Raw genomic sequence first — 27,310 nt, 5'->3', positions numbered from 1 at the left:
TAACAAATTACAATATAAATGATAGTCACGTTGTGAGAGGAATGCACTGTATTGCATACCTACCCTCTCTTTCCCGTTTGAATATTCACAAATCACATTTGAATGTCAGAATTGAACTAACTTTGTGAAAAGGTTTTGACAGTTCATAAAAATAGATTTAAAAGAGGAGAAGGGATGGAAGATGATGAGGAAATATTAAAAGGTACAAATCTTTTTTTCTCCCCCCCATAACCAATCAGTTTGGTCTGTCGCAATCTGCGATGCTCAATCAAATTGATACTGTCCTGTCTTAAATGGCCAGAGACTAAAGCTAGTTTCCATGAGTCCTGGTCCTAATTGAATGTGCCCTTGAGCATATTATGTTATGTATGTTATGTTGGTGTGTCAAGGTGAGCGAATACCTTTGGCAATGTGTTGAAGTATGCTCACTTCTGAGCTTAATTAGTGCGAAGAGAGGAATATGAGGACTTGTTGGTATTTTTAAGCCAGTTCAGATAGTGAAGGTAACATAAACATAATTTACTGGTTTCTGCCATCATACTGCATGCATGTTAACCATCTGGCAGTGCAGACATGTGCAAGACCATAAAAAATTCCAACTTATGTTCTTCAGTTGAGATTTTAAATTTGTTTTCACTGATTTAATGGGAGATAAGGGCTCATGTTATTATTAATACAGCATAAACCATTGAGACAGGCTGTAGTTTCTATTTACCAATCCTATTATGCAGTGCTCAACAAATGAGTACTGCTAAAGCTCCTTTAAAATGTAAGCTTTGGATCTTGACTGACTCGGAGCATTTCCTGTCGACACGCTGCTTATATAGTGGAAAGGCGGACGTGACTGAGGACACCATGCGGACGTTAAAGGGGGAAGGGTGCGCGTGACAGAGGGCGCGAAAGGCACGCCCTCAGCAGGTATATAGTTCCGGTACGTGCATCGGTTTGGCTAAGGAACCCCGAAAATGACACCTACGGAGACACGCTTACGAAGCACAGTTTAAACTGCAGGCTATCAGTTACGCGGAGGAACATGGGAATCGAGCAGCTGCGAGAGAATTCAAGATCAACGAGTCCATGGTTCGCAAGTGGAGGAAGCAGGAAAACGAGCTTCGCTAAGTTAAGAAGACAAAGCTGAGTTTCCGCGGAAATAAGGCGAAGTGGCCCGAGTTGAAAGACCAACTCGAGCAATGGATTAATAAGCAAAGAACAGCCGGGAGAAGCGTCTCTACAGTCACCCTTTGACTGAGTGCAATAACTCGGAGCTTGCCATCATTCCGGGAGGCTTGACGAAGGAACTCCAACCGCTGGACATCGGTGTAAACAGGGCGTTCAAAGTGATGTTGCGAGGGGCGTGGGTGCCATGGATGACAGATGGCGAACACAGCTTTTCTAAGACTAGGAGGCAGCGCCGGGCGAGTTACGCCACAATTTGTGAATCGATTGTGGATACTTGGGCTAACGTGTCTGCTTGCACTGTTGTTCAAGCTTTCGTAAAAGCCGGCATCATTTCTGAGGAGCCGCACGACAACGAGACTGACTCCAACAATGACGAGAGGGAACCTGGCGTTTTTGATGGAGAACTTGCCCAGCTGTTCATTTCGGATACGGAAGATGAGGATTTTGATCGATTTGTGGATGAGGATTGATCAAAAAATAAAGTGAGTACATTGTTAAACACTTCAATAAAGTACAACCAAATTCAGTTTTGCTCTCGCTGCCTTTTTAAAAACATTGTTTTAGTGTGCATGCATGCTAGCGTATGTTTAAAACTAGCGTATGTTTTACCATGCCTGCGCCCAATAATACGGTGCGCCTTATGTTTGTGTTAAATACAGAAATAGAGCCCGTAACTGAAACTGCGCCTTTTAATACGGTGCGCCTTATGATCGTGAAAATACGGTACTCATTTTTGCAATATTTAATGATTTTGTTCAAAAAATTAAATTTTTCTGTACAGTGACAAATCAATTAATCAATTATCAATTAAAATTAAGGGGCCACATTTGAGAGCATTTTGTAGTAAGGTATGCCATAGAAAATTCCATGTTTTCTAACACATTGTACTTACCTTGAGCCCTGTAATCTTACTATTACAATTTCAGCATTAAAATCAAGAGTTTCAACCTCATACCTGACACAACTCCATTTAATAACAATGGAGTATAATTATAAATTATATCCCCCCTCTCAGGATAGTACCTTTATGGTGTTTAACATTGCAAAAGAACACAAGAGCAACCAAAGGGGAAACTAGCACAAACAATGTAACTAAATGTTGGCAGTAACAACAGACTACCGTTATGATTAATAAAAAATGAGAAACCAACATACTAGTGCGATTCATAGTACCCTACACACCGTAGCACTAATATCTGTGACTAGTCTGCTAAACTGTGATTTCACTATTTTCATCTGAGAGGTGAAAGCCATTCTTAGCAGAAAACCTTGAGCAAATATTAAATATTGCAGGCAATGACTGCCTCACTGAGCAGCACATTGATCACAAAGTCAACAAAGGATGAGCTGGAAACAGCCAACTGGAATCTCATTAATGTGGTGTTGTTTTTTTTTCCAATAAAGAGCACCAGCCTGGCAAATGTATTCTTCCTACACAGACTGTTAAAGGTTTTTAATGGCTTGTTTATTGACCTTTTTGACCGCTTTTCCTATTTTAGATGTTAGTTATTGCAGTAATGCAATATATTTTTCTCATCTTTCAGGTAATTTTTCATTTCAGCTAAGGTGATATTACAAAGAAATAAAAAAAACCCTACCATATCAAAGTACTGCTATCGTCATCTCCACAATAAGAATAATTAGTCAAAACACAATGACCAGCTCTTCTCACTGAGACATTTCTGTTTAAAACCCATTTAGAAAATATTGACTTGCGAAATGACATATGAATTTGTTCTTATGTAAGAACAAAATATTTAATTGAATAACTAAATTAATCCATCCATCCATTTTCTTCCGTTTATCCGATGTTGGGTCGCTGGGGAAGCAGCTTAAGCAGGGAAGCTGAGATTTCCCTCTCCCCAGCCACTTCGTCCAGCTCTTCCGGGGGGATCCCAAGTGATTCCCAGGCCAGTTGAGAGATTAAGTCTCTCCAGCATGTCCTGGGTCATCCCCAGGGCTTCCTCCCGTTGGCACGTGCATGCCACACCTCACCAGGGAGGCGTCCGGGAGGCATCCAAATCAGAAGCCCGAGCCACCTCATCTGGCTCCTCTCAATGTGGAGGAGCAGCGGCCCGACCCTGAGTTCCTCCCGGATGATCGAGCTTCTCGCCCAACTGAATTAATCAATCTACAATATTGTGTATTGTCAGCCAAGACAAACTGGTCCTGAGTGAGGGAGCAGATCAAGTCCTATTCCATTATATACAGTGGGTAGGGAAAGTATTCGGACTCCTGAACAATTTTCACTCTTTGTTATATTGCAGCCATTTGCTAAAACCATTAAAGTTAAAGTATTCAGACCCTTTGCTGAGTATTTAGTAGAAGCACCCTTTTGAGCTAATACAGCCATGAGTCTTTTTGGGAATGATGCAACAGGTTTTTCACACCTGGATTTGGGGATCCTCTGCCATTCCTTCTTTCAGATCCTCTCCAGTTCTGTCAGGTTGGACGGTGAACGTTGGTGGACAGCCATTTCCAGGTCTCTCCAGAGATGCTCAATTGGGTTTAAGTCAGGGCTCTGGCTGGGCCATTCAAGAACAGTCCTGGAGTCGTTCTGAAGCCACTCCTTCGTTATTTTAACTATGTGCTTAGGGTCATTGTCTTGTTGGAAGGTGAACCTTCGGCCCAGTCTGAAGTCCTGAGCACTCTGGAGAAGGTTTTCGTCGAGGATATCTTGGCCGGATTAATCTTTTCTTGCAACCAGTCTCCCTGTCCCTGCAGCTGAAAAATACCCCCACAGCATGATGCTACCACCACCATGCTTCACTGTTGGGACTGTATTGGACATGTGATGAGCAGTGGCTGGTTTTCTCTACACTTACAGTTTAGAATTAAGGCCAAAAAGTTCTATAACCCCAATTCCAATGAAGTTGGGACGTTGTTTTAAACATAAATAAAAACAGAATACAATGATTTGCAAATCATGTTCAACCTATATTTCATTGATTACACTACAAAGACAAGATATTTAATGTTTAAACTGAGAAACTTTATTGTTTTTAGCAAATAATCATTAACTTAGAATTTCATGGCTTCAAAACGTTCCACAGATGCTGGAACAGGTGGCAAAAAGGACTGAGAAAGTTGGGTAATGCTCATCAAATACCTGTTTGGAACATCCCACAGGTGAACAGGCTAATTGGGAACAGGTGGGTGCCATGATTAGGTATAAAAGGAGCTTCCCTGACTTGCTCAGTCATTCACAAGCAAAGATGGGGCGAGGTTCACCTCTTTGTGATCAAGTGCGTGATAAACTAGTCAAACAGTTTAACGACTATGTTCCTCAACGTACAATTGAAAGGAATTTCGGGATTTCATCATCTACAGTCCATAATATCATCAAAAGGTTCAGAGAGAAATCACTGCATGTAACCAAAAACCAACATTAAATCCCCGTGACCTTCGATCCCTCAGGCGGCACTGCATCAAAAACCGACCTCAATGTGAAAAGGATATCACCACATGGGCTCAGGAACACTTTAGAAAATCAATGTCAGTAAATACAGTTCGGCGCTACATCTGTAAGTGCAAATTGAAACTCTACTATGCAAAGCAAAAGCCATTTATCAACAACACCCAGAAACGCCGCCAGTTTCTCTGGGCCCGAGCTCATCTAATATGGACTGATGCAAAGTGTAAAAGTGTTCTGTTATCCGACGAGCCCACATTTCAAATTGTTTTTGGAAATTGTGTACGTCGTTTCCTCCGGGCCAAAGAGGAAAAGAACCATCCGGACTGTTATGGACGCAAAGTTCAAAAGCCATCATCTGTGTTGGTATGGGGCCAGTTAGTGCCAATGGCATGGGTAACTTACACATCTGTGAGGGCACCATTAATGCTGAAAGGTACATACAGGTTTTGGAGAAACATATGCTGCCATCTAAGCAACGTCTTTTTCATGGACACCCCTGCTTATTTCAGCAAGACAATGCCAAACCACATTCTGTAAGTGTTACAACAGCGTGGCTTTGTAGTAAAAGTACTAGACTGGCCTGCCTGCAGTCCAGACCTGTCTCCCAGTGAAAATGTGTGGCGCATTATGAAGCATAAAATACGACAACGGAGACCCCGGACTGTTGAACAGCTGAAGCTGTACATCAGCAAGAATGGGAAAGAATTCCAACTACAAAGCTTCAACAATTAGTGTCCTCAGTTCCCAAACGTTTATTGAATGTTGTTAAAAGAAAAGGTGATGTAACACAGTGGTAAACATGACCCTGTCCCAGATTTTTTGGAACGTGTTGCAGCCATAAAATTCTAAGTTAATGATTATTTACTAAAAACAATAGTTATCAGTTTGAACATTAAATATATTGTCCTTGTGGTGTAGTCAATTAAATATAGGTTGAACATGATTTGCAAATCATTGTATTCTGTTTTTATTTTTGTTTAACATAACGTCCCAACTTCATTGGAATTGGGGTTGTATCTTGGTCTCATCAGACCAGTGAATCTTATTTTTCACCTTCTTGGAGTCCTTCAGGTGTCTTTTAGCAAGCTCTGTGCGGGCTTTCATGTGTCTTGCACTGAGGAGAGGCTTCCGTCAGCCCACTCTGCCATAAAGCCCCGACTGGTGGAGGGCTGCAGTGATGGTTGACTCTCTGGAACTTTCTACCATCTCCCGACTGCATCTCTGGAGCTCAGCCACAGTGATCTTTGGGTTCTTCTTTAACCTCTCTTACCAAGGCTCTTACCCCCCGATTGCTCAGTTTGGCCAGGCGGCCAGCTCTAGGAAGGGTTCTGGTTGTCCCAAACGTCTTCTAATTAAGGATTATGGAGGCCACTGTGCTCTTTGGAACCGTAAGTGCAGCAGAATATTTTTGTAACCTTGGCCAGATCTGTGCCTTGCCACAATTATGTCTCTGAGCTTTTCAGGCAGTTCCTTAAAATGCAAAAAATGCAACCTTTTTGTATTCTGTGAAAGTAGTAAAATTATGTATTTCAGGTTAACATTGGTCTTGATTTTGCTTGATTGTAGGCTTCAATTTAGCTTTTTTACAGTATATGTAGATCAGGGCCGGGCAACTGGCGCCTGCACGCTGAGTGGCCCCTCGATTAATTTTTGCATTAAAAAAATACAAAAATAAAAAAAAAAAATTTAAAAAAAGGAAAAGAAAAAATTGTGGGAAAATTATGAACGTTTCCTCATGTTCCCTGATCAGTTTTGAGTTCCAATAGCACTATTCAATCGCCACTAAATGGCAGACGTTGTTTCATCACGCTTCCACTGGTTCTTCTCCATCAGGGATATCATCAAGAATAGGAAGCAGTCTAATTTTCATGAACGGAACAAAGGATAGGACCCAAAAATGCACGACTCCAAAACAAATGGACAGTTTAAAAAAAGAGAGGTTTAATATACGGGAAGAGGTCGGTACACAGGCAGGCAATCCAAAAAAGGCAACAGTATCCAAAAACATGAGGCAAAAAGGCGAGGTCGATAATCGGAACAGGGTCTAGTCTTACTGTGAGTCTTTGACGTGGAAACAAGGAATGCTGGAACGTGACGACAAGGTACAACGAACTGGTGACGAGAAAGAATGAGACACGAGGTTAAATTCAAGGGGTAATTAGGGTGACCGAGGCACAGGTGGTAAAGATGCTCTCAGGAGCAGGCGTGTGTGAAACAGGGGGAAGACAAAAACCGGAACACGCACCCATGACACTAATGTTTTATGCTCAAAAAATTTCAAGGCAAGCCTATGTACCTAGTTTGCTTTGAGACATTGTCAGTCATGATTATGTGGTGCTGATGAGCCATATCAGACAAACAGAGAATTTTATCCTTTTAGGAGGCTTTGTCAGGTAATTACCAGGAAGAACACACTATCATCTCATATAATTGGTAAGACTCCAGGTAGCACCTAGCTTAGCATGCATTACAACTGATCGGTAGGTGATGTACTGTATCACACACTACTCACAGTCAGGGTTTCATGCATACAAAGTGTAACATAAATGTAAGATCAAAGTTAATTAAAACATACATTAAATTAACTGTGGGTAGCAAATACACTTGAACAATAATGATAAATAAAAAAATCCTTATTATGGCAAAAATTCAGCATTGAATGTATGTATGTATGTACAACAGCAATTATTATTTTTTTCTTCACAAGAACCGTCAAAGGTTCATTTAAAGTGCCTGAGGAGTTAATAGAATAGTGTCCTCCAAAAACGTGGACATATTTAACATTGTCAATAGTGTTGTAAACTAGTATGGTAGTTTGGACAAGTGGCAGGACATGGGAGACGCACTAGAGCTCCTTCAACAAAGCAGAGTGAGCTGCCCTATACTGCGAAGTGAGTAGGCCTAATAATCTGGGATTTTGAATGATATGCAGAACTAACACGACAATATTAAAATGAGTGAGTTGATTTTTGTGAAAAAATGCACAAAATGTGTTCTTGCACTTTGCTCTTCAGCAGCTTTGTCCCATCTTTGTATAGTATTGTTTTATATAAACGAGCCCTTTGCAGTGGGAAAAAAAACGAAAAAAAAACCAAAAACAATCAAATAATTTGGTTATTTTTCGATTGCTTCAAAACCTTTGTTGTTGAAGAGTGGATCTTTTATACCTGCATTTGAGCACGAACTACTGTATATTAATATAATGTGATTGATGTTCATTGGTTCAATAAAAAAACACACAAATGGCATTTTTGTTATACATCTGGTTAGGAAGTGTGCGGTCCTATGTGTCCCCCTGGTAGTGCTGACGAAACATTGTGGCCCCTTCCATCATTTAAGTTGCCCATCCAGGATGCAGATAAACAACATGTTTTAAGATGTGTTTTTAACAGAGTGTGATTATAATACATCAACCAACACACTGACTACTGTACATAATTCAAATGAGAATAATGGTCATTATTCATCCATCCATTTTCAATACCACTTATCTGTTCAGGGTCACTAGGTGGTGGAGCGTATCCCAGCTGACTTTGGATGAAAGGCCGACTACACCCTGAACTGGTCGCCAGTCAGTCGTCGGGCACATACAGAGACGGACAACCATTCGCACTCACATTCACACCATCACTGAGTGGGAAGTGAACCCTTGTTGCCCGCACCGAAGGCAGGCAAATGCACCACTACACCATCAGTGACTATAATGGTAACTACCGTATAATAATTTTAATGGCATCCAGGTGTTTCTTTACACTTCACTGCACTAAAATGCAAGTGCAGTTTTTTGTTACTGTTACCGAGTGAAAAGTGCGAGAGAACAGGTTACCAGTGTATCACTGCTTGTGTGTTGGTTGGTTAGTTAGCTCAGTGGTTAGTTTGTTAGCAAAATTCTGCAACATTGTACAAAAAAATTTTTGACAATGGTGCATATTGAAAAATTTACAGTATCTTCACTTTACGTCCACATTGTAGTATTTGAGACACTCTGGCTTGAATGAAAGTGTCCACACTGGAATAAAAATATTAATGTTTAGGCATCTAGCCATTTGGAACATTTTAAATCATCGTCCATAAATCTGGTAGCATGGGAACAACCAAATGCGTTCAGTGTTATTCAAGAGTTAAAGCCTGTACAAACTCTGCAAGAACTTAAGAGAAAATAGTTGTTTTATATTATGTGCTTTCAACCCAGATGTTTCCATTAATTCTTCTGTGTTTGTGTGTTGTAAACCTCAAAACTGTCCACTCCATTGTTTGGTAGCCGTCCTGTCCGAAAAAAAAAAAGAAAAAAAAGTATGAAACAAACTTTTCTGCATTAACTACGAGCATAGCATAGCATTGTATAGGCCTTGAATTTGTAACAGGAGCACAAACCTGTGTAGAAGGTGTGACAGAAAAGTTCCAGGGCTGGTGTCACAAAAGATATATTTCTAACCCAAACTACAAAGTACAAGTTTTGCCCTTCAATGTAGGCTAGACTATCAACAAGAACATCTGCAAAGAGATCCTGTGGTGTTTGCTTTGTTCAGTGTGCGAGAAATCAGCAGAAGAGAACTCGTGGCTGCTTCACCATAACAATGCACCTGCTCACAATGTCCTGAGCATCCAATACTTCCTGGCCAAGAAGCTCATTGAAGCAACCTCCATATTCATCCTTGTGATTTTTATTCCTCTTTCCCAAGCTCAAGGAAATCATAAATTGGACCCATTTTACTCCCTTTCCAGTTCAATAGTTTTCATCCATCCATCCATTTTCTGAGCCGCTTCTCCTCACTCGGGTTGCGGGCGTGCTGGAGCCTATCCCAGCTATCATCGGGCAGGTGGCAGGGTACACTCTGAACTGGCTCTCAAAGTGGAAAACCCTCTTTTAAATATGGTGGTCTCCAGCACTTTTGCACCTGTTACCAACAGTGCGCGCAATCTGTAAGAGTGAGTGAACATGCACTATAGCACCTGCCAATAAAGGATCTTTATGTAAGATCACAATCTTAAACTCATCGCACACCAAGTGACGCGAGTGTCATCCAGTGTAAGGGGTTCGTCAACTAATTATGAGTGGCTCACTGTGTCACTGGTTTTGTTCTGATTAAAAATTTTAATTGCTGGTGAATGGTGTCACAATGTCGCACATGTAACAGCCAATCAAAAAAGCAAAGAGCGAAGATTCTCTGTCACCGAGGCCTGCCGTTTGGGTGCAGTCATTGAATAGGGCGATCGAACATTGCCAACAGCCTAGCAAATATTTACACTTTCTCCTTTATTGTAGCTTACTTCACCTTCTTTATGGCAATCTGCTTCTCCCTTGACAATCGCACAATGTTTTTGTGGTTCAATAAAAAAATAATACAGCACATTATACTATATGAGGAGCCTTAAAACCCGATACAGGGCTACACTTTTTCTGTTGCAGCGTTAGATATGTGGTGCTCAATCACTCCGTGTGTGGCAAAGAGTCAGCAACTGTAGTTTTTTTCCCCAATGGTCCACATCAGCCACGTTCGGTCGATTTGCGGCAGGCCTTAGTAGATCTGTTGGAACAAATCCACCAACACCGCATGCATTCTGTTAGAGCATACACACAATTTAGCTGCTACTTGGAGTCTTAGGCCATCCATCCATCAATTTTCTATACCGCTTACCCTCACTAGGATCGCGAGTATGCTGCAGCCTATCCCAGCAGGAGGCGGCGTACACCTTGAACTCGTTGCCAGCCAATCGCAGGGCACATATAAACAAACAACCATTCACACTCACATTCATACCTACTGACAATTTAGAGTCTTCAATTAACCTACCGTGCATGTTTTTGGGATGTGGGAGGAAACCGGAGTACCTGGAGAAAACCCACGCATGCACGGGGAGAACATCCAAACTCCACAGAGGCGAGGCCGGATTTGAACCCAGGTCCTCAGAACTTTTGAGGCGGATGTACTAACCAGTCGTCCACTGTATCACCGTCATACAAATCCCTATCTCTTATTTTACAAATCATTTTCACATAGTTTTCTATATGACAAGAAAGCAGCCGGTGGAAGGAAAACCAGGGTTTCAATCTCTTTTGTTGTTGTTGTTGTTGTCCTGTTTGGGTGTTATGTCAAGCAGAATGGAAGATCTGTATCCCTTTTATGCCGGAACAGTTTTACTGTGTCACAGTGGAGTTTTTAAGCTTCCGCTGTGGTTTCTTAGTATTATAATTGAAGTTTATTGGGAATCCGAGTCGATCAGTCGAACAGAACTGTTTCTAGAGGGGAGAGAGAAACGAAGACAAAAGACAAAACACTAATTGTAAACAGGATGAGAAAAGTAAGTCATTACATTATCTACAACAATGAAACATTAAATATGAGTGTTGCATGGGGCTGTAGTGCTACACCTTGTGAGGGAAGGACAGGACAAGCGAGAACAGGACAAGGACAGGAGAAGAAGCATGCAGGACAAGGGTCGTGAACTGAAGTGAGGTGGGATTGACTATGTAAATTACCAAAGTCTATAGGATGAAAGTATGAGTGAGGGGATACACAAGCAATTCGCATATTCATGAGTTATTTGTCGGAATATGTGCCTGGCCCCACACCCAGTGAAAGAGTCCCAGGGGTGTGTGCTTGCGGACACATGCAAGTGAATTGACACTGTTTTACATGCACAAAGACTGACAGAAATGTCCTGTAATTGCTGTGCCCGCACCGCAGAGGCTAAGGACCCCACCTAATCAATCGAGTGGCAGGATCGAGCCCAGTGGTCCACCCGAGAGCAGCCCGGTGGACGGGACACGTCCCACACCAAAGGACCCAGGGCGGTCTGCCGGCCCCACTGAGGCGCCCCGACAACTGGCCACCCGGTGGGTGCCGCAGGGACCCAAAGCCACCCCCTGCCCCCAACGCCCCGCCACACCCTCACCCCCAGGAGAGCCAGACACCCAAATGTGATTATTGAGAAAAATATATACACTGAGTGGTGTGAGTGTGTCACGGGGGTCAATCAAGCTGAACATTTCCAAATACATAGTATTCATTTATAAGTGGCAGAAGCAGTGATTTAATGACGTGCTGGAAGCTTTTGACCCATTCCAAGCTGAAAATATTTTGCCAAGTTCGCCTTTCCTCACCTGTACACAGGGGTAGACTTGGACAAAAAAATCAGCCCGGGCATTTTTGGCTGAGACCAGCCCCTCATAATTAGCGGAGCACAACCAACTAGTAATATATGTATGTATTCCCCAAAGGAATGCATTTTACAACTATTCCAAACCAAACTGTACTTATTGTGGTGAGGTGTATATACATAATCTTATGTAGTATGTTTTTGTAGTCTCTCTTCTCAACTGCTACCACAACAGCCTGGCTTGACAAGACATAGAGAGGGAGAGGTTCTTACAAATTATAAAGTCATAAATGGAAAACATAATTAGAAAACTAAATGAAAAACAAAAATGTTTGAACTTCCTGGAAAAAACTGGACACAACCAACATCATTGAAACTAACAATCTAATACTTGCTGTTCCAACTTTTTGCCTTATGGATAATGGTTAAGTCTATCAAATAACCTTTGTGGAAAGCAAATAAGTAAATTTACTCAACACGTATAGTTATCTCCTTAGGTATATTCTATTTCAAATACAGTATAATGTGTCATCAACATCATTGATATCAAAAGTTTGGTGTCTATTGTTAACTCCTTCCTTTTCATTTGCTGAGTTTAGTACAATTGATTCTTTCTGTACCTTGTACCTTTAAACCCTTTCTTTGAAATCGTTTCTAAAATGTATTTTCTGGATATTCCTGATATAGCAGCTCAGGTTTGAGGTTAAAAGGTGCTCCCTCCCATTAAAAGCTATAACATGCATTTTCATCAGGTAAAAACAGAGCTGCTTTATGAACTCATGCAAAGCAACTAAAAGCATGTTAAAAGCATTTGATACCAGTTTACTCTTATTCAGTGTGGGCATACCTTTTGCTAATAATAGTTTTATAGTTTTTTTTTTTTTTTTACACTTTTGTAATGTTTGAATTGTAAAGCTTGTCAAATATATTTCACTTATTTAAGTGCTTTTTAAAACATTGAATTGCAGCACATAGTTTCCACTTATTCAAACTACTGTGCGGCTTTTCAGCACATTTTAACATAATTATATAAAATACTATGATGTAGGGTGGAACGGTTCTTGAAAACCATCCAAACGGTTCGATGTCACTGTTTCGGTTCAGTCCGCATGGGTCCTAAGACGTGCAACCTTTTCTTTTCTTTTTTTTTTTATTTACCAGTGAGGCGAAGGAGTGTGTACACTCCAGAGCAAAGTAAAGTAAAGATGGTGGTGTGGTACTTCTGCATCTTCATCTCTCCAACATTAGATCCTGGTAGATATAACAACTGACTTGGAATTACAACTTGCTGGAAATCTAGGTTTGTGACAGAGGTGTTTTGATTACCACGGAAACTTTGCTTCACCCTAGCATGCAGCGAGCTAGCTTTTAAAACATTTTTATAACAGAACCATTTTTTTGTGGGGGGGGGGGGTGGGAATAAAATTTAATTTCATTTTAAGGCCATATCGCCTTGTCTTCAAAGGATGCAATAAAATGTTATCCGAATTTTAATAAACTGCATGGTTTATTATTGGATGGTATTCAGGATTTGAAATAACCCTATAGGCATGCACATGTGATTGCTTAGAGTGATGGAGCACATGTGCGCCCATGTAATACCACCACTTTTCACAATGTCTATTTGGCAGCTATTTTGATCAACAAAATACAGGGCTGCCAACCGTAACAGTCCTTGTTACCACCATTCACTTTAAATGGACCATAACCATTGCACTGTCAAAGTACTTCAAGCGCATGAGTGTTGCCTCATTTACACAAAGTGACGACAAGGCAAGGGGTGTCTTGCAAGGCTGAAGCATGCTCCTTCTGTTTTCCACAGGCATGATATTAATTTCTACAGTTATCTGTAAAATGGCACAGTATAACACAACATGAACAAGTCATTTTAGCAGCCATCTGGCTATTAAAACTATAGGAACAGAATCATACACGATCTTGAAGTGACGTGTGTGTGGCTGTTTGTGTGCGTGTGTTTGTGTGTGTGTGTGTGGGGGGGGGGGGGGGGGGGGGGGGGGTTCGTCCATTCATCCACAAGTGAGGTCAGACATTGACATTGCATGTGAAGGGCTCACTCACAATCTACGTATGTTCAAGTTCATCCCAAAGGTGTTTGATGGGGTTGAGGTCAATTTTCTGTGTTGACCAGTAACATTCATTTGGACAAAACTCAACTCAACCAGCCATCCCTTTGCCCTTTTCCTTGACATAGATATATTGGCCACTCTGCTACCCAACAAACAGATTCTGTTACCTGCAAGGTTAAACTTCTTGGAAAAAAACATATACAGTTATACCCCTAATTATCTATATCCTGGCCAAATTTGAAGTTGGCGATAAAAATTTGTCATTTTCATCGGTTTTTTTTCAAACATTTTTAAAATGATGAATTTCCGAACACAATATTTTGTACAATTCTAAGGAATGCTGCTAACTTCAAGCATTATCTAGAGCAGTCTTTCCCAAACTTTATTGAAACAAGGCACTCATTTTACATTGTAAAAATCTTACGGCACACGACCAGACAAAATTATGACGAGTATGAATACTGAAATAATTATAATGCCGTCTCAAATTACTCATTAATTTACTTGGAGTGAAATCGGGGCCTGTTACTTCACATACTTGCCAGAAGCCATTAATTATTTTGTTTTATAAACAGGAATAGGTGGATAGACATAGGTTTATTGTACCATCTGCTATATAATGGAGAGCTTCTAATTGTTCTGCCTGTCACTATAAGTCCCTGGCATAAATGGATGAAAAAAAAAAGATTTTAATGAATAAATAATTTTCAGATAAATGTAGTTAAATTGCATAATTTTCCACAGCATCCCTGAAGATCTCGCATGGCACACAAGTGTGCAATGGCACCCTGGTTGGGTTGGGAATGACAGATCTTGAGCGTTTTAATAAACTGTAAATTTAGAACATTATATGCCCCTATTGAGTAAGTGAGTGTGATTTTGGACAAGGTGAAAGCAGTAATCTTTCTGAAAATAATATCTCTGAATACATCTTACACGTTTGTCACTTTCTTGTGTAATTTCCAGATAAAACATACCCATGTACCAAATAAAAAAAAAGAAAATGAACACACAATTTCTTATGTATACATTTGGGATGAGGACTGCTGCTTGCATCATAAAGCAAATGTGCTACTGCCACTACAACTGTGATTTTCTTATTTTACAAAAGATGCCCAGTCACAGACTGCTTTCAATTCTGACAACTCAATGAACATTCCTAATCACTTTCCTGGGCTATGTTAGTGAGGTCCACAAAAACGGAATGCACTTACTGCTTGACATATGATGGGATATTTGATTCGATTGATGCCGCCGGCAAACACAGCGAAGGTCAGAGCCGTATGGAAGCAGAAGTTGAGAAGTATATGCCATCCCTTTCGACTGATGCGGATTGCACTGCCAAAAGAAAGATAAATATATAGAAAATGAGCATGAACAGAATGTTTTATTTTTTTGTTTCAAAGCAAAAAGAGACTTCATAGAAAATGTATCTTCGATAACGCATTGCCATTACCACAGCTTCAGCAGATCACTTCACTATAATAATGTTTATACTTATGGAGCCAAAATTCTGGGTTGCGTTTGTTCAGTAAAAATAGAAAATTTGTAAAGTTTTGTGGCCACTTCATTCAGTAGTTTATTTGGTATCAACCACGAGTGGAACAAATGACTGTCAAATTGGTTAAAATCAAACAATAACATTTGGATAGGTCACACTGTAATCTACCGTAGGCCCCCCCCCCAAAAAAAAAAGAATATCAGCATGGTTTGCTTTTACATATTGCTATAGGTAGATATTGGTATAAGTAGATATTTATGACCTCGAGTGCAGGCAATGGGGAGAAGAGCTGACTGTGAAACACCATCCAAATTATAACAGTAACATGCACATCCAAATATTTACAGCTATTTTTAAATTGAATTTTATGAAGTTTAGTTTCAAATTTACACTGAAGTGAAAGCACAGAAAAAAAACAAAAAAAAACTATTCAAGTTACAAAGGTGGCACGGTGGATGACTGGTAAGCACATAGCAGTTCCTCGTAATTCTGAGGACCGGAGTTCAAATCTCACCCCCGCCTGTGTGGAGTTTGCATGTTCTCCCCGTGCCTGCGTGGGTTTTCTCCAGGGACTCTGGTTTCCTCCCACCCTGAACTAGTCACCAGCCAATTGCAGGGCGCAAATAAACAAACAACCATTCGCACTCACATATACACCTACGGGCAATTTAGAGTTTTCAATTAACTTACTATGCATGTTTTGGGGACTAACGTTGGCACCACATTGCATGCTGGTTTGCACCTGCCCTATTAAAGACGTGGTATTTAAGGACATAAAATCAGCCAGTGCAATTTGTCTAAGGCTTCATAAATCGCATTGCACATGCAATATTAATCGATTTTCATATACTGTACAGTAATCTTTGCACATCACACAAAATTAACTGCGCTGCAATTTAGCGTGTTTGGCAGATGCAACCCTGGTTGTGCCCGGTTAGTAGATCAGCTACCACATCTGTTTATGTGCACAGTTAATTTTCTGACCTTGCACTCTAAATCAGGCACTTCTCACCCTATCTCTGAGGAAGAGCGTGGACAACCTAAGGAAGAAACTCAATTCAGGCCCCTATTCTTTTGGACATTAACCACAGTTTGTGACCATAGGAGAGGATGGGAGAGTAAATCAACCAGTAAATCATGAAAAAGACCCTGAGATATCTGGGAGAGGGCACTACACCCTTTTCCAACTGAGGACCATGGTCTCAGATTACAGGGGTTGTACACTTTTTTAGACTTTTCCAAAACTTTTCCCTTAATATCCAAGACCGAAAAAATTGCACATTCAAGTGAGACCACAGAAAATTAGTAAAATGCGCGCATGCATATGCAGTTTATTGCAACACTTCTTTAAGAAGCAGCTTCTTAAAATATGAGGCAAGCCCGTATGTGCACATGTAACTACACTTTCTCTCACCACATACAAACCTACTCGCTATATGGCTGTCAGGAAACATTAACTTGAAAAGACAACTTACGCCTTCCAACGACTTGTAAGTATAGTGAAAATTCATTACTTTTAATGACCACAGAACTTTGACTGTTAGAACTTCTGTTGACGCTGTTTACGTCCAATTTCATCTGCTTCAGTGTTGGAATTGCAGACCCCACAGTCATGGCAGTCTGTGGTGCAGTAAATGTGCATGTAATGAAACCTGTAAACTTCCTGATGGAGTTTTTAGTCTTTGGCAGCCGACATATGATTCTTCCCCTTCATGTGGCTTACCAGTGCCACTTCTCCCATGTTGGTTACATTGAAAGATTTTGAGCAAAGTTGGCATTTCGCACATCCGTCGTCAGGGTCTTTCTGTATCCAAAGTTGAAACCTCAATTTATAAAGCCACTCATTTTTAAAATGGCACTTTCCTGGAATTACGTTCTCTTTGAAATCCGCGTTTGGAAGATGTTTGAGTGTGCCAGTGAACCCTCGCCAATGCCATGACCTGTCGCATTTCCTGTATGGCGGCGTACGCCGCTATAAGTGGAACGTTGCCGTTCCATGTCAATTTGAATCGTAATCAGTTAAATTTCAATCAAAAGTAACACCATTTTATTTGTTTTATATATCTTAAATATTATACATTCAACATTTCCTTGACTTTTCCAAAACGATATAAAAAATTAAAAAATCCATAACTTTCCCAGGAAAATGCATAAAGAATTCCCATAACTTTTTCAGGTTTTTCATGACGATGCAAACCCTGATATTAACATCTTGTCTATGCCTAGAAATTCTGTCTTTAAACATTATAAACAGAATCAATGACAAAGGGAAGCCTTGGCAGAGTTCAACCCTCACTGAAAACAAAAGCCACCTACTGCTAACAATTTGGACCAAATCCTGACACCAGTCCTCAAGGCCAAAAAGGTCAGTTAGGTGTACTTCAGCTTGACAACATCCCTCACCACCGGTGTCCAGCAACAGGTTCAGAAATGACTACCACAACAGGCACTGCCCACCTAACGGAGGTAGCTCCGGTCGACCGCCTCAACAATGTAGGCCTGGAACATGACACACTCAGACTCAATGTGCCACGCCTCCGCCAAGAGGTGGTCAAAGTTTTGTGGGAGGTGGGAGTGGACTCTTCTTCCAACAGGGGACAGCAAACACTCACAATATGTTTGGATCTGCCAGGTCTGACCGGCATACTCCCCCACCATTGGGCCATCACACCAGCAGGGCGGGATCAGTTGACAGCTCCTCCCCTCTCTTCATCAGAGTGTCTAAGACATTTGGTCCAATGACATGACATTTGAGTTGATCATTAAACTGCAGCTTCGGTTGTCCTTGTTCCAAGTGCACATATGGACACCGTTATGCTTGAACATGGTGTTTGTTATGAACAATATCTGACAAATACCCATGTCAAATGACAAAGCACCACAAGGGTTTAGATTGTGGGGGTTTCCTCCCAGTCACACCCTTCTAAGTCTTATTGTCATTGGCCACATGAGCTGTGTACCCCAGCAGAATAAAGTATTCCCCAGCCGGAGCGCTCCCCAGCACCCACTCCAATGATTCAAAAAGGGTAGGTCCTCTGAGCTGCTGTTTGGTGCATAGGCTTTGTAGGATTAAAGGTCCTGTATTTTGCTAAACCAACTTTTCTTCAGCGTTGGGATGTAATATTGTCTCTATGGTGCCTCAGTAAACATGCATTCCTGTTTTCCAGACATTTTTCTACCGAGAGGCCTGAAATCCAATCATTCGAATCTCTCGAGCTTATCTGCGTCACTAGCGAAGATCTCTCCAGACAACAAAGCCAGCGCTGTCAATGTAACAAACACGTGTGCTCTCAAGTGGGTCTTCTACAGGGAGGCAACCGATCAGAGAAAAGGGGGCAGCCTTAGCCCAACAGGGACAAAGCAGATACAAAACTGGGTCAAATAGAAGTAGCTGTCAGAGGTGCCTTTTCTGAACACTTATGACAAAACCAATGTGTTTTTTTTTTAATGAAATCGACACTTTTGTACTAAGTCCATGTTGAGAGTCACTCTATGGGGGTCTAAATAGCCAAAATACGGGACCTTTAAGTATTATTTAAGAATCTGTGCACCGTGAAGTATTTTGCAGTGGTGTAGAACTGCAATACATCATATTGAGATGTGTTTCTAATAATTTGGCAACCTTATTATAAATTACAGTTCTACAACAGTAAAAACTACAACCACCATGAAAATATAATGAATAGTCTAACTAAAGTATAACAATAGCAATAACATTTTCCTTTCACTAGAAATAAGTATATACTTGTTTCAGTATTTCCTCCTAAAGATGCTCAGTATCAATTGTCACTTCAATATACTGAAGCATAAAATAGTATAATAATAATAATCCATTCATCCATCTATCCATCCATCCTCTACTAGGCTTATCATCTTCATGGTCACGGGAAGCGGTAGCCAATCTCAGCTGACTCGAGGCGAAAGTCGGACTGGTCACCAGTCAATCTCAGGAAACATATACATTAGAGACAAATGACCATTTACATTCACATTCACACTAGCACTGAGTGGGAACTGAATCCAAGCTGCCTGCACCAAAGTCAGGTAAGTGTACCACTACACCTCCAGTGACATAAAATAGATTCAGTACAGTAACTCTTTAATTCTAATACATAACTCAAATTGGTTTTAAAGTGATGGACCTCAGGTAAAGAGCTTCCCAACGTGTCAACAATGTGACTACACAGAGTGGTATATGCACAGAAACAGGAATCACTCCATGATGACTTCAAGGGGAATGGGGTTTGTTTCTGGTTCTCGAGATCAATTGAAGCTTCTTGGAAAAACTACATATATTTGCATTGGGCCCAGGGTTACATAGCCATGGGCAAGGCACTTAACCCACTTTACCATTTTCTAGCCTGCTGTTACAGAATAGGCTGAATAGGTCAAACAAAAGGAATATACAGTTTGACACACATTTTAACAACATTCCTGTGTCCACCATTTATTGAATCAACAGTAGTAATATAAAATATCATATAGCCTGGAAATCATCATGATCACAAATGGTAATCCAGTTGCACTTGAGCCAACTGAAGATGAAGCATTGACACAGTGAGCTATGACGTGTGTCTGGGGCCAGGCTTCACAGGTCTGGATAAGAGCTAGTGCTGCTGCTTTTGCCACAGTTTAGGTATTGAACTGGATCCTGCAAAGATGCCATAAATCAAGCTGGCTGCTGGCCTCCCTGGAAGGAGGTTTTCATAGGCTCTGGAGTGGGCTTTCACTGGGCTCAAGTACATTAACCTGCAACCCTGCACACCCTTTCTCCCAGAGGCTGGAATGAATTAAGATGTCCTTCCGCCTCATCTTTTGAGCCCCAAGATGGAATTTTACTCTATGAAAAAAAACCAGCCATTCAGAATGGCAGATGTTCACTTGGGTAGCTGCCCATTATCCTTATTTTAATTGGCCAAAATCTGAATGGCTTACCGTAACTTCTCATGTATATTGCGCACCCATGTATAATGCGCACCGCCAAAGTTGACCTCAAAATTCTGGAAAACCCTTCAACCTATGTATAATGCATTTTTACAATCCATGATTTTGCTTCTACCCATATGATCAAAACATGAAGTATTATCTGTATTTACTCAGGCAGAATTTGTAAGATGTATACAATTCCTTTAAGAAAACATGAAGGACCAGGTGAAACACATTTAATTTTATTTTAATGCGATTCAAATTAAACTGTCAAGCATTTCAGCAAAGCATTATCATTAACCAAAACATAAAGAAATAAATGATGGTTGTTGTTTACAAAACAAGAAATTACGGTACTTCAAGACACATTTTATAACATAGCTCAACAAAAAAAAATACTTTGTTGTGCAATTCCACTCTTGAAGCATGTGCAGGCACTTGAGAGACCCGAATGTGTATACACTGTGCCCAATTATGTGTCCAAACTTTTAGTTCCGTACACAACCACCTGGCAGAGTTTAGGCTATTGTTTGTCTGATACTTCCAATGACACATCAAGAAGACCAAACTTTTGCTATTTTGGCCCATTGGAATATTCTTCCCCAACCAATTACATTTTCTGAATCCCTTAAAATACCTGGGAAACAACTCTATAAATAGGCCTTCTTTTAGAAATGTGCATGTGCTGTGTGTTTTTTAAACAGTGTTACATGAAGTTTTACTTATTTGTTAGCTGTTTTAACAATTTGTGAAGGAAAAGCAATTCAGTTTCTTTCAAAACCTTAATAGAAAATGTGAAATGTTTGGTGGTTTAAAAATTAATTACAGCTGAAGTTAGGGATTGGTTTGGTTTTATTTTCCGTCCTTCCATTTTCCAAACCGCTTATCGCCAGTTTTTTTTTTTTTTTTTTTTTTTATTAGTTAATAATGAATTTAAGTTACTGAATGCTGGGAATTCCAAGGAAAATCATGATGTATTTTTTTTCTACCAGCCCAGACATTGAACTAAATGTTTTCTTGAACTTTTGAATTATGCTGGCAACAAACATAAAATATTAACATCTCTGCATTTAATGAATATACAAATATTAGTGTCACTGGTTGTATTGAGAACAGGGGGAATTAGGAAGTGTTATTAAACTTAATCTGAGCCAAATCAGAACCAAAAATGTAACTTGCCTCACTGAGCGTACACTGTAGGTGGAATGCAAAAATGGGCAGTGCAGCGAGCATCATTTCCATTTAATTCCTAAGATTCATTATATTGAGCATATTTCGTTTGGTGAGACTTTTTGCAACTCTTACTAATCCAGTAATTCTCACCTGTGGGGTTTATTCTTTTTTTTCTTCTATCGAAATAAATTTATCACACAGAAATAATGATGGGATTGACAACAGTCATTTCACATTCAGAGGAGAGAGACATTTGCAAACAAAAAATAATAATAATAATACTGTATATTAAAGGAGAAACAAGAAAATATATTTAATTTCTTACTTCAAAACAGGGGGACATGACAGAACCACTGACTTAACCCTTTGGCATATGTTGAGTACATGTGTAATGTGATGTGAGAAAGAACAAATTGGGTCAAGCCTTGAGCAACCCCCCTCATGTTTTGCCCATTTATCACCCTGTTAGTGCTTCACAGACTGACAATCAGCTTGTGTGATACTATACAACTGAAGTGTTATGAAACAGAGATGGTGTTTAGTACTGAGGACTGACTGGAGGAGGAGAGGAGATGCTTAAGTGGGTGCCCTTGATGGTACACCACTCTCTGAGCATGTTGCAGATTTTAAAGCCTATATATTGACTTTGTCTTTGTGTAATTTTACTTTACAATATACTTTTTTGTCCTTAAATAATGGTAAGATTATACACTGTATAATGGATAAGTTTTGACGCGTATAAGTTATTTTATTATACATATAATAAACAGAGGCCATGACTGCATGGTCAGTTTCTTTCACTTTTCCATGAAATGAAATATCTAAATCTGTTATATACTCAAGCGACTTCAGAGAGTGAGATGGCAATTAGTGATACTGAAATTTAGTGGGCCAGATAATGCCAATCATCTTGTCTCCACCCATCTGCCATCCATGATTCTAAAATGTATAAAAAACCTTCTCAAAAGATATCTTTCAGTGCAAATGGAGGGGAAAAAATAATAGTCACACTTTAATTGTGCACAATTAGATGATACATTGATTTCCTTAATCATTAAGTCACATTGTCTCAGTTTTGGTGCAAGAGAAAGGAATAGGCAGATGCGTAGTATGCGATGCTTAGTCATATGATCACATTCTCTATTCTGATCACCATGTTACAAAAATGGAACAAAGATGGTCTGAGTACCCCGTTGTAATCCATTAGAAAGGAAATGCTTTTACAAAACTGCTGTCATATAAAAGGCATGCATTCACACACACACACACACACACACACACACACACACACAAAATTGTCATGTGTGTGTGTGTGTGTGTGCGTGTGTGTTCCAGGTTTTGTCTTCCTCTCTCTCGTTGCTCACACACCTGCTCCTGTGAGCATCTTCACAACCTGTGCCTCGTTCATACCTAATTACAGATTGTATTTAACCTCGTGTCTCATTCCCACTCGTTGCCAGTTCGTTGTACCTTGTCGTCACGTTCCAGCATTCCTTGTCACAGACTCACAGTAAGACTTTGACCCTGTTCCGATTATCGACCTTGCCTCTTTGCCTCATGTTCTTGGATACTGTTGCCCTTCTTGGATTGCCTGCCCGTGTACCGACCTATGCCCGTCTATTAAACCTCTCTTTTTGGAAACTGTCCATTTGTTTTGGAGTCTTGCATTTTTGGGTCCTAGCCTCTGTTCCGTTCATGACAGAACGAACTGGCCATAACATGGACCCAGCAGACTCAGACCCGGTGCGCAAAGCCCTTCAAGCGCAGGGTCAACGCCTCTCGAAGCAGGGATGAGCAGCTTGCTGCCCTCCACCTTCATCTAGAGGGACTGTCAAGGCATCAGGACAATATGATGAGACAGGTGGCCTCACAGTTTGAACTTCTTATGAAAATTATCCAAGACAAGGAACCAGTTGGCACCACACCCAATACCGCCACGGTATTTCCATGTGAAACAGTCAACATGCAGCCACCTGCCACCTCCGCTGCTGTCTGCCCACAGCTCTCTCGACCGGAGAGGTTCTCTGGAAATTCTGGGAACATTAAGCCGTTCATCACGCAGTGCGAACTCCACTTTGAGCTGCAGGCAGCTGCCTTCCCCACCGAGCGGGCAAAGATCGCTTTCGTCATTTCCCACCTGACTGGTCGTGCGGAGGCGTGGGCTACTGCTGAATGGAGCCGCAATGCCGCCACGTGTCATTCATGGGCTTTTTTCGTAAAGACTATGGAGCAAATTTTTCAATTTTCCACTCCGGATCGTGAGGCAGCTCGCTCCCTTGTCACCTTACGACAAGGCATGCGCAGGGTGTCAGATTACGCGATTGAGTTTCGCATTCTAGCAGCTGAGAGTCATTGGAATAATCGGGCGCTACTCGATGCCTTTTTTCAAGGACTATCCCCCGCCGTCAAGGATCATTTAGTGCCGCTAGACCTGCCGACCGACTTGGACACTCTCATCGCTCTCGCCTGTAAAAATCGACAGGAGGCTTTTGGATCGCGAGCTGGATGGAGATCGGCGGAAGGCTGCGTCACCGCGCACTTTGAGGACAAGCCTCGGTGACCAGCCAAACCAAGACAGATCCCCTGGTTCCGGTCTCAGCCCACTGGCTAACGTCCCCACGGAGGAACCCATGCAACTGGGCAGGTTCCGTCTCTCCCCTGAGGAACGTCAACGCCGGCTGAGGGAAGGGCGGTGCTTCTACTGCGGTCAGTTGGGTCATTCCGTGAGCAACTGTCACGTCAAAGTTGCCGGTGCCGGTAGCAAGGGCACGGGAGAGGTGAGTCTGAATTTGATGAAGGAAGACCCTACACGGGTTCTTCCTAAAGTGACACTATGCTCTCCTGATCAAGAAATTCATACACCTGTATTAATTGACTCTGGTTCTGACGCAAACTTACTCAACTCCATCCTCGTTAAACGTATGCACCTTAGAACCTTTGAAATAAAACGCCACCGCAACACCTATGCTGCAGACGGCAGTTTTATGGGCAAAATCACTCACCGCACTCAAACACTCACATTGACATTTCCCGATTCTCACTTCGGAACGCATTAGTTTTCATGTTTTTGACGCCATGAATCAGGACCTTATCTTAGGGAACCCATGGTTGAGATTACATAACCCCCACATTGACTGGTCCTCTGGGCAGGTTATGTCATGGGGCAGCAATTGCGCCCGGAACTGTTTCAAGCCGCCATGTGATGTTCAGGGTCATGTTTCTAAGGACAATCCACAGACCCCATCTGGGGATCCTGATTTATCTCAAGTGCCCACCTGTTACCAGGATATTAAAGACGTTTTTTCCAAGGCCAAATCCCTTCCACCCCACAGACCTTATGACTGTGCTATTGACTTGCTGCCTGGAACCACACCCCCACGAGGCAGGTTGTTCTCTCTTTCAGGGCCGGAACACAAGCCCATGAAGGAGTACGTGGAGGAATCACTGGCAGCCGGCCTCATTCGCCCATCTTCATCCCCTGCGGGAGCAGGATTTTTCTTTGTGGACAAGAAAGACAAGACCCTGCGACCCTGTATCGATTACCGGGGTCTCAACGATATCACTGTAAAAAACAGGTACCCTCTTCCTCTCATCTCCACCGCCTTTGAGTTCCTGGAGGGAGCCAAGGTTTTCACCAAACTGGACTTAAGAAATGCATATCATCTAGTCAGAATAAGGGAGGGGGATGAATGGAAAACAGCATTTAACACACCAACAGGACATTATGAATATTTGGTAATGCCTTTTGGGCTTACTAACGCTCCAGCTGTTTTCCAGAACCTCGTCAATGATGTCCTGCGTGACATGCTGAATGTTTGTTTTTGTTTATTTGGATGACATTTTGATTTTCTCCCCGGATGAGGAGACTCACATTATTCATGTCCGCTCTGTTTTGCAGCAGTTACTGCAGAACCAACTATATGTTAAGGCTGAGAAATGTGAGTTCCACAGGGCGTCAGTTTCTTTTCTGGGTTTTGTCCTGGCTCAAGGTGAAGTCAAAATGGACCCTTGCAAAGTCGATGCAGTAATTAATTGGCCTACTCCCACGTCACGCAAAGATGTACAAAGGTTCTTAGGGTTTGCAAACTTCTACAGAAAATTCATCAGGAATTTCAGTTCTATAGCCTCTCCTTTGCATGATCTTACCTCGCCACACAAACCTTTTGCATGGAACCCGCTTTGTCAGGCAGCGTTTCAAAAACTTAAGTCGAGCTTTACCTCCGCTCCCATCCTTACTTTGCCAGATCTCCAACAGCAGTTTGTGGTAGAAGTCGATGCGTCTGATGCCGGAATAGGAGCAGTGCTCTCCCAGAAATCTCTCAAGGATGATAAATTACATCCTTGTGCTTTTCTCTCCAAAAAACTGACCCCAGCTGAGAAAAATTATGACATTGGTGACCGTGAACTGCTGGCAGTCAAGGTGGCCTTGATGGAGTGGAGGCACTGGCTAGAGGGGGCACAGACTCCGTTTTTAGTATGGACAGATCACAAGAACCTTGAGTATATTAAGACTGCTAAAAGATTAAATGCGAGGCAGGCTAGATGGGCTCTGTTCTTTACTAGATTTAATTTCACGCTATCCTACCGACCCGGTTCTAAAAATGGTAAGCCAGATGCTTTGTCACGCATTTTCTCCGAAGAGAATTCTTTGTCCAACCCAAAGACTATTTTGCCCAAGTCATGTTTTATTTCCGCTTTTGTTTGGGACATTGAAACGGCGGTTAAAGGGGCTCTGAAAGACACTCCTAGCCCTGACGATTGCCCTGAAAACAGGCTTTATGTGGTTCCGACCTTAAGGGGAAGAGTCATCCACTGGGCTCACACGAACCGCACTGTATGTCACCCAGGCATTGCCAAGACTCAATCAGTGGTCGAACAGCGCTTTTGGTGGCCTAATATTAGGAGGGATGTTATTGATTATGTCAATGCTTGCCAGGTATGTGCTGCCAACAAGCCCTCTCATCAACGTCCTTCTGGGGAGTTGCGACCCCTGCCAATACCACTACGTCCTTGGTCAGACATTTCCGTAGACTTTGTGACAGGATTACCGGCCTCTAAAGGCAATACCACCATTCTTACAGTTGTTGACAGGTTCTCTAAGATGGCACACTTCATTGCACTTCCAAAACTCCCCTCAGCTAAAGACACTGCCGAGCTGATGATTAATCAGGTTTTTAAGTTCCATGGTTTCCCCAGGAATGTGGTGTCTGATAGGGGTCCCCAATTCATTTCGCAATTTTGGAAGGAGTTTTGCAATCTCATAGGTGCTACCGTCAGTCTGTCATCTGGGTTTCATCCTGAAACCAACGGCCAAACCGAGAGGCTGAACCAGGACCTGGAGACGGGGCTCCGATGTCTCGCTTCACAGGATCCGCGATCCTGGTCTCAGAAATTGGTTTGGGTCGAATTCTCCCACAATTCCCTCCCCTCTGCATCCACTGGTCTATCGCCTTTTCACGTTGTGCATGGTTACCAACCATCTCTGTTTCCTGCCATAGCCCCTGAGTCCACAGTTCCAGCGGCATTAACCTTGGTGAGACGCTGCAGGAGGACCTGGGAGCGAGCCCGACAGATGCTGCTGCGCCAGGGACGGTCCTACAAAGCCGCTGCTGACCGTCGGAGGACACCGGCCCCGAACTACAAAGTGGGTCAGCGAGTTTGGCTCTCGACCAAACATATTCCACTCCGGGTGGAGTCCAAGAAGCTCGCTCCCAGGTTCGTTGGGCCCTTCCCCATCACAAAGATCATCAACCCTGTCACCGTGAAGCTGAGGCTCCCAAGGTCGATGCGGGTCCACCCTGCTTTTCATGTCAGCCTACTCAAACCAGCCCGGGACTCCCCTCTGGTCCCGCCTTCCAGGCCCCCTCCTCCCCCCCGGTTTGTGGATGGGGGCCCTGTCTTCGCTGTGAAGCGGCTGTTGTCGTCTCG

General features: G+C 41.9%; 1 protein-coding gene across 1 annotated transcript in view; it reads right to left on the bottom strand.

Annotated features, from left to right (window-relative positions):
- The window catches only part of LOC133409755 (adhesion G protein-coupled receptor A3), a 225,467-nt gene that overhangs the window by 15,369 nt on the left and 182,788 nt on the right, over nucleotides 1-27,310 (bottom strand). The window contains exon 16 of the mRNA XM_061690192.1: nucleotides 14,997-15,120. Within this exon, the coding sequence (XP_061546176.1) occupies nucleotides 14,997-15,120 (124 nt within the window). The remainder of the gene's footprint in view (nucleotides 1-14,996; nucleotides 15,121-27,310) is intronic.

This window comes from Phycodurus eques, chromosome 11 (assembly GCF_024500275.1).
Source record: "Phycodurus eques isolate BA_2022a chromosome 11, UOR_Pequ_1.1, whole genome shotgun sequence".
Lineage (NCBI taxonomy): Eukaryota > Metazoa > Chordata > Actinopteri > Syngnathiformes > Syngnathidae > Phycodurus > Phycodurus eques.
This window is presented reverse-complemented; position numbering and strand designations above follow the sequence as displayed.